Source organism: Pygocentrus nattereri, chromosome 6, assembly GCF_015220715.1.
Source record: "Pygocentrus nattereri isolate fPygNat1 chromosome 6, fPygNat1.pri, whole genome shotgun sequence".
Classification (NCBI taxonomy): Eukaryota; Metazoa; Chordata; class Actinopteri; order Characiformes; family Serrasalmidae; genus Pygocentrus; species Pygocentrus nattereri.
Window position 1 is genome coordinate 43476649 of NC_051216.1, and position 18026 is coordinate 43494674.

General features: G+C 40.9%; 1 protein-coding gene across 1 annotated transcript; it reads left to right on the plus strand.

The window, feature by feature from the left end:
• Nucleotides 1-5414: 5414 nt before the first annotated feature.
• On the plus strand, nt 5415-16586 carry dnajc3a (DnaJ (Hsp40) homolog, subfamily C, member 3a). Its single transcript, XM_017703006.2, has 12 exons — nt 5415-5622; nt 6398-6508; nt 6874-6998; nt 7086-7160; nt 8575-8727; nt 9964-10145; nt 10679-10798; nt 12129-12234; nt 12401-12521; nt 14802-14931; nt 15033-15181; nt 16004-16586. Exons 1-12 carry the CDS (start codon nt 5541-5543, stop codon nt 16159-16161), a joined length of 1512 nt encoding a protein of 503 aa, XP_017558495.1. The 5' UTR covers nt 5415-5540; the 3' UTR covers nt 16162-16586.
• Nucleotides 16587-18026: the final 1440 nt, after the last annotated feature.

Here is an 18026-nt window from a genome sequence, read left to right on the forward strand (position 1 = left end):
CTTTCTCTTGCTGTTGTTCATTCTTTCTAAGCCCCTCTCTCTCTCTTTCTCACTCTCTTTCACTCATACTTTCTCTTGCTGTAGTTCATTCTTTCTAAGCCCCTGTCTCTCACCCTTTCTCTCCCATCCATACTGTCTTAGCACCTCTCTCTCTCTCTCTCTTTCTCTCTCTCTCTCTCTCTCTCTCTCTCTCTCATAATTTCTCTCTCTGATGTGTACAGAATCTGAGTTTGCTGCAGGCACTCAATCAGCCTTCCACTGTGCCAAAAAATTTATCAACGTTTTCAAAAATAACCCAATCAACTCTCTGCAGCCCCCCAGTACTGTTAAAATAGACTTTATGCTGGTTCTGTGTCAATACAGAAAGATCTGAAAAATGATCAAACATAAACAAGTCAAGGAAAACCTGTAATGCTTATATCGAGTAAATGCAGCCAGTGAAACACATCTGAGAAGCATCTGCCAAATGTCCACAGTAAAATGGCTTTAAGTGTATTTCTGCCATTTCTAAGTGCGAACATGTTTCTGCTGGGCCTGCACCTTATTCAGTCTACATGCGCAGTCATATGAGGGAAGTAGGCCAGCAGCAGATTACAGGCAGTGAAACCTTAGGGTTTTTGGTTTGATCCTGGGGTGGGCACCACAAATGTAGACTCATTTCCAGAAGGGTTAGTTCAGGTCATCTTTATAGTCACTATATCAGGACTTTGTCTTCATAGACCTCACTATATACAGTACACAGAATAATACAGAATAGTGCAGTGTAATTGTGTGTTATGCATACCAGCCGATTCACTCAGATATTAATGTATTGGTTTTTTCACTCAATTATGTTTTAAGCAAACCAACACATTTTGGTGCTGGGACAGTGACTATTTTGAAAAATGAAATAGTAATAAAATGAAATGTCAGCATTTTCATTCTTTTTGTGGGGAAAAGTTAATACTATCTCAATTTAACTATATCTCAATGAAGGTTTCCATTATAATAGCCCCTCATATAGTCAAACAGTGCAACAGTACAGTGAAGGAATTTCTGTGGGAACAAGAAAAAAACCCAGGATTATGAGTAGGTTCAGGTTGTATACTCTGAGAAATGTGGCCTCTGTTTGCCACGTATAGAATTATAACACCTCTTTTGAAATGCCTAAACTGGAACAATGCAGCCTGAGTTGGCTGCCTTCATTCAATCCCATATAAGTTCTGTCACAACTCTATTGTATACTATTCTAAAGTGGTCTGGAATGCATTACATAAAAAGTTCAAAATGTCACAGTATACTCAACCATATGCCTCTCTATGGAAGGGGTGTTTATGTCCTGTTAGGAACTAATGCAAACTTACACCAGCCAACCACTTTGTTAAGCACACCAACCTCCTATCTACATTCATTGTCCAGTTTATCAGCTCCACTTATCATACAGGAGCCCTGTCTACCATATGCCTCAGCATCCTCTGACCCTGCTCTGTCATTTTATGTGGCTGAGCTGCTGTTGTTCCCAATCACTTCCACTTTGTTATAATACCACTGACAAGTGACTGTGGAATATTTAGCAGTGAGGAAACTGGACTTGTTGCACAGGTGGTGTCCGATCACGGCACCACGCTGGAATTCACTGAGCTCCTGAGAGCGACCCATTCTTTCACTAATGTCTGTAGAAACAGTCTGCAGGCCTAGGGGCTCGGCTTTATACACCTGTGGCCATGGAAGTGATTGGAGCACCTGAATTCAATGATTTGGATGGGTGAGTGAATACTTATGAAATATTATTGCCTAATAACTTGCAAATTGAAACAGCACAAATACACTATATTGCCAAATTTCGGCAAGCGATGTCACTTCAATTTACGACAAAACAATCATATCCATTTGTGTGGCATCTGAGAAATATTTATACTGTTTTAATTCTCAAGTTATTGGGTGAATACTTTATGTTGCACATGCTGGAAAAATAGATTGCGAAAGTCTTACCTGTTAGCCCACAGTTGTGTGGGCAATAGACAGACTGAGACGATTTCAACCAGGGGTGAACTCAGGAGCTTCTGACTTGAGTGTTTTGTTCCACCTTAAACGGTGCAGCAGTTACAGTCTGATGCATTTAGGCACCGAAATGTAACTACCGCAGTGTTTAAGGTGCACAGAAAATTTTAGGTAGTTGTAGATTAAACACAGACATTTGAAACTTCCATGTTTCATTTGAAGCAACTTCACAGTGACTCTTCCATTACTGAGCTCTGGTATACAGCTGCTGCTGTTTTCCATTTCTGATTAAGCTACTTAATCATTCAGCGATGTACCTAGAACTTCCGGAAGGCTTAAAGTGACATCATTCTTCACAAAACTGGTTCCACCCATTAGAAACCAAATCATGATTCCTCTGCAACTGTATAATTATTCGAAAAGATAATCTACGGTGTTAGGACTTCTCTTCGCTCCTGAAGTCCTAACCAATTGGAGAGCTTGCTTAGCTATTTCCACCTAGATACCACAGAGAAAAGCAATTGCTGATTGGTCAGTTTTCTGCTTGGCATTTCAAGAATTTAACCCTTGTTAATTTGTTTCCATCCTAAACTCAACAGTGAAACAATAACTGTAATACTTGAAGAGTTTAAATACAATCACGATTCTATTGAATAAATGACTAAAAATTACAGACATGTATTGCTTAGTTACCTGAAATCAGTAGGCCATCTCTGAAGGCCTAGAAGGTCCCGAGGGCTCTCATCTGGATATGTTACAGTTACATACTTAGTATAGTTTCCATTGTTACTCAGAAGGAGGTGATATCCTTAAGGCCTCTTCACACCAAGTCAGAGTTTTACAACCAAAGAAGGCATGGGATGTTTTGAAAATGTACATAGTGGCTGGTCAAATCTGATAGTAAAATGAATGCACACAAATTTCACAAACAGCTTTGTTATTCATCAGTTTCATCTTTGGCTTATCTGTACAACCCATACTTACATCTGGTTGAAGTGCAAGTAAATTTGAGCAAAAGATTTTAACAGTGTGACAAATGCCTGATTTGTGGTAAAATAATTAAAATTACTGTTGATAGCATCAATAATATGAGCATAACAATAAAAATAGAAAATAACAGTGATAATACCATTAACTGCACACACGTATCCTTGTACTAAAGTGGACTTATATATGAGCATTGATAGAAACAAATGTGCTCAAACCTTCATTTGTTTGTGTCGGACGACAGTTTCCTGAATGAGACACGGCGTAGTTTTTACATCCTTCAGGACGATCAAATCTGCACTTGTTTCTAAGCAACGTAGATGAGTAAGAGCCACTATTTTTTTGAGCAGGTTACATTGCACTTTATTCATCACAGTTGCATTAAAAAAGAGCAGATTTGATAGTTTAATGATGAATGGAGATTTGAGTGTAAATGATTTTTGTGTGCGTGAAATCAAGCACCAGTCTACCAGGACCTCATTTACATATCATCCACAAAAAGCATGCTCTAATTCATGCAGATGTCTCAGTAGGGAACCAATAACAGCATTCAGCAGCTCCTGAACCAATGGAGGTGCTCATAGGCCAAGCTTGAGGTGGAGCAGTGAATGCACAGCTCCCCCTACTGACCAAACTTTATAGTGCTAAACTGACAAGGACTGGAAAACCTAAAATGTGAAATAAACCAAATGTCTTGGTTTTTTGAGTTGGTACCGTGATGTGATTGTGAAGTTGGATTATTATTTAAATGCTATATTATTGCAGTGTATGAGAGTCTTCTGCCATAGCTGCCCAGCTGAAAAAACAGCACAGACTAAGGTGGTTTGTGTTGGTCTTGTGCTGGTTTAGCTGGTCACACAGCTTTGTCAAAAACACAACAAATGCTGGTTTTACAGATGACCATTATCGCTTCAATTGCTGCTGGCCAGTGTTCCAGCCACACAAAAAAATGCTGTTTTTGCTGGTGACCAGCTGTGCTGGTTTTTCTAGCAGGGTGTGTTTTGTATTGTTTATTTTTTGGGCGGAGTCAGTCTTATAAAACAAAAAGACAATGCAGTAAGTCTTTAAATGCATGTAATATAAGTAAATCAACTGTTGTACTGGATTATTAGTGTACAAATTATTAGTGTTGGTACTACTTTTGGTTAGTTAACTACAAATCAAGCTATTCCAATGATAAAACTGACTAAAAACAAAACTGTTGGTGACATTTGCATGCACTCATTTTACATTCAGATTTGACCACAACCTTGAGGAATACGGGCAAATGTGTGTAGAAAGGATGCAAACTAGGATTTAGGCCTGTACAGATTTCATGGACATCATGCAGTGTCTGTTCCCATTTCAAGACTAAGGAGAAAGGAAAGATATCCGTCCTTCAAAAACCAGGCCAAGGCCACAGTCAAAAAGGGGCCTGATCATCAGACAAGAGGCTCCAACAGTACAAACATGAGGACTGAACAGCATGCTCAAGCAGATCAAGCAGCAGAAAAAAGAACATCACTAAATGCAGGAGCTCCAATAAACAGCTGCATGAAAATTTAGACCTAAATTGGACCGAGAGATGCCACCCCCCTCCCAAAACAAACAAACAAACAAACAAGCAAACAAAAAACAAAAAAAAACCCTAAAATATTTTGGAAAAAAAGTTCATGCTGTATTTGTCTCCAACAACTAAAGATTATTTTAAAGTGATGGAATTTTGTGAACCTATATAATTGATGAAAATCTAACAGCAAAAAATATATATCACTGTTGTCACATCAAAACCTTGTATCTCCAAAATGGAAAGTTTATAGGAAGAGAAACTTACTGTACTTCTAATGTAAGTCAAAGGAACCAGAATTTTCTCCAAGTCATTTTGGGTCGTTTCTTCTGGTGCTTTTGTCATCAAATTTACACACAATATAAAGAGCAACAGGCATTTTAAAATTATGTAAAAAACTGAAAAATGGCAAAAATGGAGATACAAGGTTTTGTTCCGACAGCAGCGAGATATAAATAGTAAGTAACTTTAAATTATATATATATATATATATATATATATATAACATCATTTTAAATAATATGTATTTTTTAACATATTATGTAATTGTTCATACTTTTATTCATAATCACTTGTGGTTTGTTTACAATTTTTTTAAATAAAAAAAAGAAAAACACACGACTTTTAAAAAATCTTCAGATTTTTTTTTTTGTCATTTTCTCAGACCAAAGTTTGAAAAAACGATGGGTTATAATTATTTTCAGCTAAAAAAATATTTTTAAATACAGCCAGAATTTTTTCACCGGTCCTCGTTGCTATGGCGACAGTGAGAGCGGCGCGTCAGCACACGCTCGCGCTGCAGAACGCTGCCGTGGACGCTCCCTGTTGAACAGAAGGTGGTGGGCGGGGCTCCAGCCGGCGCGGACCAATCGGAGCGACCCACGACCCAGCGACGCCGGAGAGCGTAGAGCAGCGCGCGTGAGGCAGAGCGAGGGTTCCTCCTCGCGGCGGTGACCGTTAACGGCTAAAGTTGGAGCGGCGACGGAGCTGAGGAGGAAAACTGAGGAGGACAGAAACGGACTCAAATATGGTGACATTAACCCCGGATTACAACAGATTACTGAGCTATGTCCCCTTTGTGCTGGTTCTGCTGGATCTCCGGTACGAAGGTAAGCGAGTGTCGGTGTCCCGGTGTTTGAAGCGGAGCTGGAGTGTCTCTGTGGCGGCAGAGCAGGACCGGACTCCCTCTGACTGGGCGGACAGCGGGTCTGAGAGAAATCACTGGGGTGGTTAGCCTAGCCTAGCTTAGTTTAAAGTGACTGGGAATAACCTAGCTTAACCTAGCCTAGGCTAGCTTCAGAAGACGTGCCTGCTCTCCAGCTGTCACTGAGACCAGGCAGAACACACGAGCGTCTCATACACAGTTTCACGTTCCACCTTAAATGGAGCAACAGTTACATTCCGGCGCTTGAGGTAACTCTAATATCTACTGCGCCATTTAAGGTGGAACGGGAAAATTCGAACAAGAAACTGGCGAAAAGCGAGCCAACTTTAGCCTGTGAAGTTTGGGAAATCAGCTTAAAGTCATAAGTGTGCTTTTAAACGACATATACATGTACTTCAGTGGTAATAATATATCTAATGCTTGTTTTAAAACGACATTTAGCGTTATTAGTTTTAATATGTGTTCAGCTCAAGACACTGCAGTGTTGGCGTTAGTCATGCAGCTAGTATAGAAAACGGCCTGTCGCAGGCTTCATATCGATGTTTTTGTTGTTTGGAAAATACATTGACCTTGGATAGATAACGAGTGTGACCGCATTCATTGCATTTGACCAGCATTGCATTTCTCTTTATGCTTCTGTGAAAAGAAGATTCATGTTTTAAGCTAGCTGGTGTACAACCTTTCAGTCTGGGTCATGGGTTTGATTCTTGCCTTTACAGGAGTGATCTGTGGAAAGGACAACAGCATCGAGCAGCATCTGGAGATGGGGAAGAAGCTGCTTGCTGCCGGACAGTTGGCCGATGCTCTTTCTCATTTCCATGCAGCAGTCGGTGAGTTGGTGAGGTTTTGCAAAAAGAGGCCGACTACTGGCTTTTAACCCACTACACAATAGTGATCTGCTGAACCCATGCTTCTTTGAGTGCTCCTATGCCATGCAAACCTAACACAGATGGTTTTGTTAACTTCTCTTGTTATAAGGGAACATTACATGGCGTCTCCATCAGCTTGGCAACAAGGACTTTGCTGATTTGTGTAATCATTGATCTAATGCTTGTTATCTATCAGTCCCACTAAAACTAAAAGCACCAGTGATGCTATGCAAGTAGAGGCACAAAACATCAGACTGACTTGGAAGACACTGTGACTTAGTTGAGCCTTTTTAAACTCCACTGCCTTCTTTTTCTTCTGTGTGCAGATGGAGACCCTAAGAACTACGTGGGGTACTATAGGAGAGCCACTGTGTACCTGGCCATGGGAAAGTCCAAATCTGCTCTGCCGGACCTCAGCAAAGTCATCGAGCTTAAACCTGATTTCACATCAGTAAGTTTCATCCCATCCTGAAACTCATGAGTTGAACACATAGCTGTTGAACGTTTGCTACAACCAGTGCTCTGTCTCTACTCGAAGGCCAGACTTCAGAGGGGGAACCTGCTACTGAAGCAGGGGAAGCTCGACGAAGCTGAGAGTGATTTCAAGAAAGTGGTGAGCTTATGGAAGATTTTACACGCATATGAAGAAAATATTACATAGTATTTTGTTACAGCCCCTTGTTATAGTATGTTAGTGTTCTCCTTCTAGTCCCTTCTTTACCAGACCAGTTAGGTATAGTATAAATTCAGTAATTAAGCAAGAGTGTGTAGGACATTTGAAGCCTTGGGCAGTTGTCATATGGTTCAGCTTGCTGATGGCCTTTGTTTATACTTTTTACAAAACAAAAACAGTGTTGATAATGAAACTAGTTATTCCTGTCTGCAGTTAATGTCCTAGTTGGGAAAATACAGCCTCTATGCGAGTTGTCCTGTTAGGTCTGTTAAGAAGCAAAAGGGATAGGTGTTTAAGGAATACCTGAATAATGAACTTATTTGGCGAAGTGTCTACACTGCTCAGGCGTAACATCATGACCACCTCCTTATTTCTACACTCATTGTCCATTTTATCAGCTCCACTTACTGTATAGCTGCACGTTGTAGTTCTACAGTTACAGGCTGTAGTCCATCTGTTTCTCTGATGCTTTGTTACGCCTTTTACCCTGTTCTTCAGTGGTCAGGATGGAGCCCCCATGGACCCTCACAGAGCAGGTGCTATTTGTGTGGTGGATCACTCTCAGCACTGCAGTAACACTGATGTGGTGGTGGTGGTGGTGGTGTGTTAGTGTGTGTTGTGCTGCTGTGAGAGTGCCACTGTCCACTCTATTAGACACTCCTACCTTGTCAGTCCACCTTGTAGATATAAAGTCAGAGACGACAGCTCATCTGCTGCTGCCCAGTTGGTGTTGGTCGTCCTCCAGTCTTTCATCAGTGGTCACAGGACACTGCCCACATTTTTGGTTGGTGGACTGTTCTCAGTCCAGCAGTGACACAGGTGTTTAAAAAGGTGTCCTGACCACTGAAGAACAGGGTAAACGGGGGTGACAAAATGTCAGAGAAACAGATGGACTACAGTCTGTAACTGTAGAACTACAAAGTGCAGCTCTACAGTAAGTGGAGCTGATAAAATGAATGATGAGCGTAGAAACAAGGAGGCGGTCAGAATGTTAGGCCTGATCGCTGTAAGCTTTTTCTTATGTGAGTCTGTTTGAAACTGAGATGTCTTTGATTATGACAACAGCCAGCCTTAGGGTCTGACTGGCATGTTTTACATGTTATTTCACCAGTGCTTGGGTGGGTAGGTCTTTGTGCTGTACAATCAGTTTTAGGCTGTCGTTCAATTGTATAATGAAGTAAACATAATCTGAATAAACAGAATATCTTAAAACCTGAACTGGTCACCATGTGTTCGTTTCCTCCAAAAGGAGAAGTGATGACTTCCTTAAGCTGAGATGCAATGAATGTGATGCTTCCTGACTCTATAACTGCTGTGCTTTTTAAAATGTCTCTTATTTGACTGTGTTCTCCAGCTGAAATCCAGCCCCAGCAGCAGAGAGGAGCAGGAAGCCCAAAGCCAGTTGAAGAAATCGGATGAAATCCAAAGATTGGTGACTCGGGCACGGAGCGATTTCAGCCACAAGGATTACAGCTCAGCAGTGACGCACCTGGATAAAATCATTGATGTAAGTCAGTTGCTGCACTGTCGGCTCACTTGGTTTATATGCATAGCTTCTTAAACTCCTTGATTTTAGCGTGGAAAAGGACTTTCGTATACATGTAATCTGATTTCACTCAGTCCGTAGTGTTATTAATAAACACAACTCAAGTGGTAAATACATATCATGCTCTAAATCAGAGGAACTGGATTTAAAAAATCTGAAGGCAAATTACAGTAACACAATTCAGCATGCTGTGCATTCTAGTCATTTGCCTTCTGTATACATCCTGACAGAAATTTTAGAGTGTATCTCAAATTTAAAAAATTACAAATACTGGGAACATGGACTGCTATTTAATGGAATAGAATATTATCATGGATATAATTATTATTTCTGAATAGCTTTAACACTACACATTGGTGCATCTCTATACCAGTATCAACCATATATCAGCTAGCACATATTGGAAAAAGATTTGGGGTAGGACTAATATTGTGTGGTCAGTTCTCTCAGCCCCCGATGCAAGCTGGTTATGTGTTTTATGCTACGATGGACGCATTTCCACCTATTGGTCTCACATTTGTTATCTGCAGGTTTGTGTGCATTGCCATATCAAGCTAAACTGTAGCTTGTAGTCAGCTGTGTGGCCTTCTTTGCATACCAGCAAGGAGCTGTTAGAGCTTGTAGGTCCCCAGAAAGTCTTATGAAGTCTTCGTATATATTGAAAAAGTGTAAAGACTTAAAATGTCTTATTTGTACTTTAGAGGTTTTAAGACGACCACCAATGGGAGGGGCAGTAGTAGGGGTTCGGTGCTTTGTGGATTGGGCAGTGTCCGAAGGCGTGGGCCTTGGCATTCTCATCCTCGGTTGCTGAAACTGGAAGGATGGACGATGCATAAAGACCGGGTTGCAAAATGATTCTGTTTATTAGACCAAGTTAGAACAATGCAGCGGCCAAAAATGTCCAGCAGTCATAAAAAACTAGAGAAGTGATGAAGTCAAGCACATTGAAGAGTCGTGCGTATGTCAGGCATGTTTGTCAAAGCATGTATCCGTGTTTGAGTCAATGCCAGTCTGCTTCAATCCATGCCATATTTCAGTTTAGGTATGGTGTTGTGAGGTGGATGTTCTAGCAGGCAGGGCCACCTACGTAACACGTTTTAAATGAGACGAAATTATTTATCCTATGACCTAAAAAAAAAATGAGTACACAGTGAAGTATAATGTCAACATGTCCTACTGTGCCTGTGATACTTTCAGACGTGTCAGTGGGATGTGGACTGCAGGGAAATGCGTGCAGAGTGCTTCATTCAGCTGGGTGAGATGGGCAAAGCCATCAGTGACCTCAAAGCAGCCTCCAAGCTGAGGAACGACAACACTCAAGCCTTCTACAAGCTGAGCACCATCTATTATAATCTGGGAGACCATGAGATGTCCCTCAAGTAAGCCTCTGTGGGATCCATAATCACTTGCAGTGGGACCACTTAATGTGCACTGGGGGTAAAAGGAGTAATTAGTGAATTGTTGTGTGTAGGCATAATGCCCAGTACTGAGAATGAATGAATAAATACACTGTATTTTATTTAAGTGTTAAATTTATTTGTGGAATTTTGTCATCCAAAATGAAATACACAGGGTATAACCATAGTAACAGGCTTTTTAATGATGTTGCAGTAAGGGTTGTATTCCTGTTACGTTTGATAGATGTAAAAGTCTGATTTGACTGTTCAGACAGAAGTCACATTGCCACATATCAGATATGTATTGGATATGAAAATCTACGGTGCAAAAAGCCTACATTTGATTGAACTTCTGAGATCACTGAAGTGAGAGATTGTTTTGATGTTATCGTAAGCACATTTTCCAGTAAGTATGTATGTGCTGCATCTTATAGCGGTCCCTGTTTGCATCTGTATAGCACAGTTGATCAGACAAGTGATGTAAACTGACAGTGGATGTTTGTCTCCATCTGCAGCGAGGTGCGAGAGTGTCTAAAATTGGACCCTGATCACAAGCAGTGCTTCAGCCATTACAAACAGGTCAAGAAGCTCAACAAACAGATCATGTCAGCTGAGGAACTCATCCAGCAGCAGAGGTACATTCTGCCAGCATCACAATCCAATGACGCTCTAATACAAAAAACGAAGGATGTGCTGTTTAATACAATGAAGAGCGTTAACGTTGCTTTTATATACATAAAATGATCCGTATTTATGGATGCAGTGGCGTAGGAAGACATTTAAAGCAGCTCATGGGGCCATATGCTGTAAACTCGTGCTAAATATGTTTTCATTTGAATTGTTTGGATAACTTGAAACAGAATGAATCATAACTCAGATGCCCATGTATGACCGACACAGCATTCGCTGATTCACACCCTGCTGTTTTTCCTGTCTCTTGCTGGACTAACTTTATGCCCACCAGTCAGATCGTTGACGTGGAAACCGCTTCATACATGCGCATATCTAGTGGAAGATTATTGCAGTGAATGATTAAAGTAAGAGGCATAAAGTGGATAAAGTGGCAGGTGAAGTGATCAGATGCTACAATTCGTTGCTGTCAGAAGAAAACCTTGTATCTCCATTTTTGGCATTTTTCAGTTTTTGACATAATTTGAAAGTGTCTGTTACTCTTTACATTGTTTGTTAATTTTATGATGAATGGCCTTAAAGAAATGACCCAAAATGACATGGGAAGAATTCTGGTTCCATTGACTTGCATTGAAAGTGAAGTATGTCTTTTCCTTCTCCTGTAAAGTTACTATTTTGGAGATACAAGCTTTTCTTCTGACAGCATCATTGTTTACCATTGTTCCTTTATTTAAGTTAGGCTATCTTAAAGATCCCACAGACACACACTCCTGAAATTCAAGTTATTGGAAGATCATTTCCAACCACACAAAGGCCCACACTAGCCTAAAACCTCTAATGAAATAATGCTAGCATGGTCAGACAGATTGCCCAGTTTAAAAGGGAATAGGGCTGTTTTCCAGACGGGTTAGAGGTTAAGCGAGAGGTCAACTACGTTATACTCTCAATGCAGTATCTCCGTTCAGAGTGCTGCTTTTACTATTTAAACCCCCATAAATGTATAAACACTAAGGTTCAGTTACACGGACCGGGATTAAGCCTAATCCTTGACCACGCAGCATTTACAATGGAGATTTTCCATCGAAAGGAAAGCATGGTCCATGTATAATCCCTGCCCCTTATTATATAGTAACCCCAAGCGGCTAGAGCACAGCCGAGTTAAGGGGGTGGTGCAAAAGTGAGTGTCAGTTGTGTTGGGCGTGACCTGTCAGGGTGGGTCTGAACTAGTGTGGATGAATTGCCAAACAATAACTGCTCAAGTGTAATCTCATAATAAATTTGTGAACTTGCACTAGCCGCTCGAGTTCTATTGACCACGCTCTCTCCACTTCTCAGGTATGGGGATGCAGTGAGTAAATACGAGACAGTCATGAAGACGGAGCCGAATGTGCCTCAGTACATGCTTCACGCCAAAGAGCGTATCTGCCACTGTCTTTCAGTGGTAAGAGCAGTTCCTTTGCTGACCACCAGCTGTCTCTGTTTACCAAAATATCAGAGATGATGTTCAGTATTGCTTGTAGTCCTGTCCCTTTTGCACGACGCTACTAATTTTGTTCTGTGCAGTAGTAGAGTGAGTCTGCATTATGAAAATGCTGTTTTGCTTACAGGATCAGCAGGGCGCAAAAGCCATCCCAGTGTGCAGCGAGGTTCTCAAATCAGACCCACAGAATGTAAATGCTCTGAAAGACAGAGCAGAAGCCTACCTCCAAGAGGAGCAATATGAAGAAGGTAACTTTTTTGAATTGCTTATTGACAGTGATATTTATAAACGAGTGTTTTTTTACACAGTTTGCGTGTGATGCACACTACTACTACATGCACACTACTGAACACACACACTAGGGGGCAGTGAGCACGCTTTCCTGGAGCAGTGGGCAGCCCTATCCACAGCGCCCAGGGAGCAGTTGGGGGTTAGGTGCCTTGCTCAAGGGCACTTCAGTCACATACTGTTGGCCAAGGGGATTGAACTGGTGACCTTCTGGTTACAGGGCTGGTTCCCTAACCTCCAACCCACGACTGTAGTTATGTAAGAATATTGTACTGTTTTCATACCCCCGCCCCCCCGCGATCCTGGATGGATGGATGGATGGATGTTTTCATACCAGTATATTGTCTCTAAAATGACTGTAACTGTTTAGTATTTTTTTTCTAACAATGGATTAAGGGTGTAGCCCCATCCTGCCATCCTGAGGTCCTCTTTGATGGCTCTTGTCCAGCAGCAAATGCCAGAGCAGTCACATATGAGAGAACCTCCTGTAGACATCTCTATGGCAACCATGGTTTTCGCAGCAGAAAAAAAATGGGGAGAGATTGGTCATTAAAGCTCTTCATGAGCGAAAGCCGAAGTTATTGGTAGCAGTGGGCGAAAACAAGTGCCTGGAAGCATTTTTTGCAGGAGGGAATCTTCACTTGCAGCTGTAGTCATAATGCAGTGCTGAGCTTGTAATGTGCTGCACTTTGTCGACATACCGTCCACAAGCTGTTGTTATACTACCGTTTGGCATTTGTTTATAGAGATAATCTATCTTTGCCCACCCTCATCTAGAAAGTGCCTCCTCTTTGCAGCAATAACCTGTCTGGATCTGTGGCCTTTATCTTTACAGCTTGGTCCTGAAGACACATCCACAAAAAGAATTTAGTTACAGCTCTAATTATGTGATATTCAACATTTTCCCCCTGTTGTTATGCGAGCTGCAACACAGGTTAAGTTCCTGTATTTATTGTAGTTGTAGTCCATCAGTTGATACAAACAATGCACAACAAACCACCTTCCTTGTTTATATAAATAAAGGGCCTCACGATGTACAAAATGCCTAGAAGCTGTTTAGATTCTGGCTGTAATGTCTGTAAAGAACCAGCAGTGACTCAAGATTTTCAACTCCTGCCTAAATTTGCCTCTGGATTTGAAAGCTGAGGCTCCGTCTGCTGCCTTTGCTATCTTTAGTCTACATACTATCTATGCTGTTTTTAGATTAAGCTGATTAAATGACTGTACTACAGGAGGGGTGTGTTTTGGGCTGTAAGCTTTGCAAAGAGGGATGTTTGTGTCACCTGTGGTCATATGATCATGCTGTGTTCACATGAAATGTTTGATATTGTGCACAGAAAGTAATGCTGTGATGATATTGTGTAGCTGTATGGGAATGTACAGAGCTGTATGTATACATGTAGCTGCCATAATCGCCATTATAATAAACGACATGTTTCTAAGAGTTAGAAAACATGTAATATGGATGCTTGTGCTACAGGACTTAATATGCCAAGTAGCAGTGGTTAAAAACAATTTTTATCCAACCCAGTGCAAAATCTGCTTGAATAATCCACCACATCATCAGAATTGTATCAAGTTGAGACAAAATTTATGATGACTGCTGCGTTTAGTGAAAAACAGTAGGCAGTTCAGCCTGTAATTGTCTCGGGGAGGAGGGAGAAAAACACGTAGCCGATCTGGGTGGAAATAAAACCAAGAATGAATGTAAATGTAGTCCCCTCTGATTAAAGGCTCTAGGCTTTGTGAAATATGGCATTACTGTTTTTTGGTGCATTTTGTCTGATCCAATTCATCAAAAACCTCCACAAAATATTGTAATGCATGTTATTTTTAAACTGTCTTCAAGCAATATTAGGGATGAGCAATATGATGATATTTTATTGATATTGTGATAACGTCACAGCACGTGTTGTGGATAATGTAAGCGCCTGAATAACACTGTGTGTTAAGTGTGCAAAATAAAGTGAGCAAAATTAGGCTTGCTTAATTAGATTTAGTGCAGTGCATAATGTTTGTAAAACATTCAGTCAAAATCTTCGTCCTTGTAGGTTTAGAGTTGATACGGTATTTTTACATGTGGCACTACAGGTCACATTTTGTCTGTTTCAGCTTATTAAATTTTAGAAAAACAAAATACTGTGTTTCATGTCACGTACTGTGGAAATTTCTAAGTATTGTGATATAATATTTCTGCCATTTTCCCCACCCTCATCTAAAAAAATGCCTCCTCTTTGCAGCAATTAAGGACTTTGAGAGCGCGAAGGAGCACAGTGATGACCACCAGATAAAGGAGGGGCTGGAGAGAGCACAGCGACTCCTCAAACAGTCGCAGAAGAGAGACTACTACAAGATTCTGGGGGTGAAGAGGTGAAGTACCTTATCAGCTAAACATTAACTTCACAGCTGATCTTACACAGCTGATATTATAGTCTGCAATGATTAACACTTGCAATGAATGGACTGCGTAGGACGGCTCAGAAGAAGGAGATCTTGAAAGCCTACAGGAAGCTGGCACAACAGTGGCACCCAGACAATTTCCAGGATCCTGAAGACAAGAAAAAGGCTGAGAAGAAGTTCATAGACATTGCACAGGCCAAGGAAGTGCTCACTGATCCAGGTAAACATTTGAATGATTAGGCCTGTTTGTGGAAATTATTACATTTCACTGGGAATTTAGGCAATTTAGTCTAAGGGCTTTATCTACTAGCTTTGCACGTTCAAGTAGTTTTATACACTGGCTCAAACAATTGCATATTCTTTATCTCACTTTAGCTATAATTGGGTCCTTCTTTTAATCCTGGATAGATTAAGCCAATTTTGCTTTAATCTGACATTTGGTGGGTTTGAGGGAAATTGTATTGGAGTCTCTTTCCTGAAAACATGTCCAAAGACAGGCAGCCTCATGCGGAACACAGTATGAGTCAGAAAGGACTTAAAGGGCCCATATAGTGGAAATCAGAATTGAATGAGTTTTTAAACGTGTCATTCACTGTGCAGTCCACACAGCCCAGGTATGGAAGCTAAGCTGCAAAAACAGTCTGTTTTAAATTCACTGTTTCTCTGATGTCACAAAAACCATTTACACACTTTCCTCTGACAGCTGTCCATTGATGTTGTGTGAGCAGCAGTTCTTGGAGGCCTTTCTCCCTCCTAGCGTTGGTAGTATCGTGTGATTGGGGGAGTCCTAACTAGCGGGTGGAATTGGAGGCGACTAAATTGGGGAGGAAATTGGGTAAAAATCAAAAAAAATATATAAACAAACAAAAGAAACAGGCTATTTCTACGGTCTAGTTTAAAGATCTGTGGATTGTATGGAGTGAGGCATGAAAGGTACTTTCCCCAGAATCCAACGTTTTAACGCCAAACTGATCACCCCTTTCAAAAAACGGTTGTACTTTTGAAGCACTCAAATGGGCCTCTGACTTCTGATCTTATGCAGAAATGAGGAGCAAGTTTGACCACGGCGAAGACCCTCTGGACCCTGAGAGCCAGCAAGGAGGAGGCCACCACCATCCCTTCCACGGCGGCTGGGAGAGCTTCCAAGGCTTTAACCCTTTCGGCTCTGGACCATTTAATTTTAAATTCAGCTATAACTGAGGCGACCCAGGAGGACGTGAGTTCAGATTGACCCCGTCTGGACGTGTGCTCGGCTGTTCCGAGAGAACTGGGACCTGCTGACAACTAATTGACACTAACTAGCCAGAGGCATGGCTATGAATGCCGATGTGGTATTAAGACATGTCCTATGCTGTTTAAATGGTCTACTTTGGCAGGGGGCGGGGTGGAAGCCCTCTAACTCGCTAAAGTAGCCCCAAGCCGTATTATTTGAAGCAACTCCTTCAGGGATTTGAGAGTGCGTGGGTCATTCCAAAGCAATGTGCACACATGGTGACCTTTTCATCCATTCCTATAAGACTATTGTGTACATAGGAAACGGCACTATTTTTCTATAAATTAAATAAGGCTGCGTAAATACTGTTATGTAAATACTGAAATAAAGAAATCATGGCTTATTTAACTAACAGGAAAGCCTGGCAGCGTTTTTACAGCACTCGGCTGTTTAATTTAGCCATTAATGAAAACACCATCAGCTAAACGGCTGTCATGGCTCTGGCAGCTGCATTAGAAATCTAGTGGCGTTTTAAAGCCCTTGTTCTGTGAAGCATAATGATGCAGTCAACAGTTTCACAAAGGCGAGAGAATGAAAATGAAGATCGAACATGAAAGACTTGATCACCAGGGATGCACTGATATGGAAACTGTGTGCCAGTGTTAAAAGCAGATATTTTTCATGCACATAGCCCCTGATACATAAACATTTGTCAATTTGGGATTAGATCTACTGGGATTAGCATTCTGGAAAAATTCAGCATTTATTTGTATAGGTTCTATAAATGCAGTAAAATGAGTAAAATACAAACATTTTAGCGTAGTAGCTCAGCATCACCAAAACGTTCTGCTTCTCTGGGATACAGTAGATCCATATCACTAAAATATTAAGATTGAGACCCTTATTAATCCCACAACAGGGAAATTTCACCTCTGCAATTAACCCATCTGTGAAGTGAAACACCACATACACTCTAGGGGGCAGTGAGCACACTTTTCCAGAGCCGGTGGGAAGCCCAATCCACGGCACCTGGGGAGCAGTTGGGGGTTAGGTGTCTTGCTCAAGGACAACTCAGTCATGTGCTGTCGGCTCTGGGGATCAAACCGGCGACCTTCCAATCGTGAGGCTGGTTCCCTAACTTCCAGCAAATGACTGCCCCAGTCATATATCAGTCATATTTAAAAACATGTCTTTTTTAAAGAAACTACCTGCCGATACGATATGATTCCAGTATCATGGTGCGTCCCTGGTTATCAGAGCAGTTTAATTTAGCCAGGGTGGTCCCTCTTAAAGCTCAAAAAACAAATCCATAAAAAGCTCAAAACATTAATATGATTAATTACACTACCATTTGGAATTTTTCTTGTGTTATTCATTTTGAAGCTGGACTTGAATATGTTTTTGTTAAAGTAGCATTATTGAGTCAGGAGGGGGAACAGGGCCAAAATATGGTGTCTGTGCTGCTCTGAGTTGCCCTGAAATAATGATTTACGCTACAGAATGCTCTTCTGTGTGTTGCATGCAATTACACCTTTCCACCAGAGAGGTCTCCAAATCCCCAAAACTTAGTGCAGCTTTTAATAAAAAAAAAAGAATAGTAATCTAAAACTAAAAAATATAAACTTTATTTATATTATGTTTCATGTGTTGAAAATGAAGCACAACATGCTTTAGTGTTATAATAATAATTATTATAACTTTAATCATTTACAATATCATGATTTAAATCTTAGACACCAGAAGAGCTGAGATGTTCCAGATTTGTTAGTTTTGAGTCATTATATACTGTAGACTACATACTGTGTCTATTTTATTTAATATGATGCATTCTGGGTGCTACACTTCAGAACTT

Coding starts and splice junctions, on each gene's coding strand:
- dnajc3a (XM_017703006.2), top strand. CDS start 5,541: ATGGTGACATTAACCCCGGATTACAACAGATTACTGAGCTATGTCCCC. Junction 10,799..12,128: donor GAACTCATCCAGCAGCAGAG/GTACATTCTGCC, acceptor TCCACTTCTCAG/GTATGGGGATGCAGTGAGTA. Junction 15,182..16,003: donor GGAAGTGCTCACTGATCCAG/GTAAACATTTGA, acceptor GATCTTATGCAG/AAATGAGGAGCAAGTTTGAC.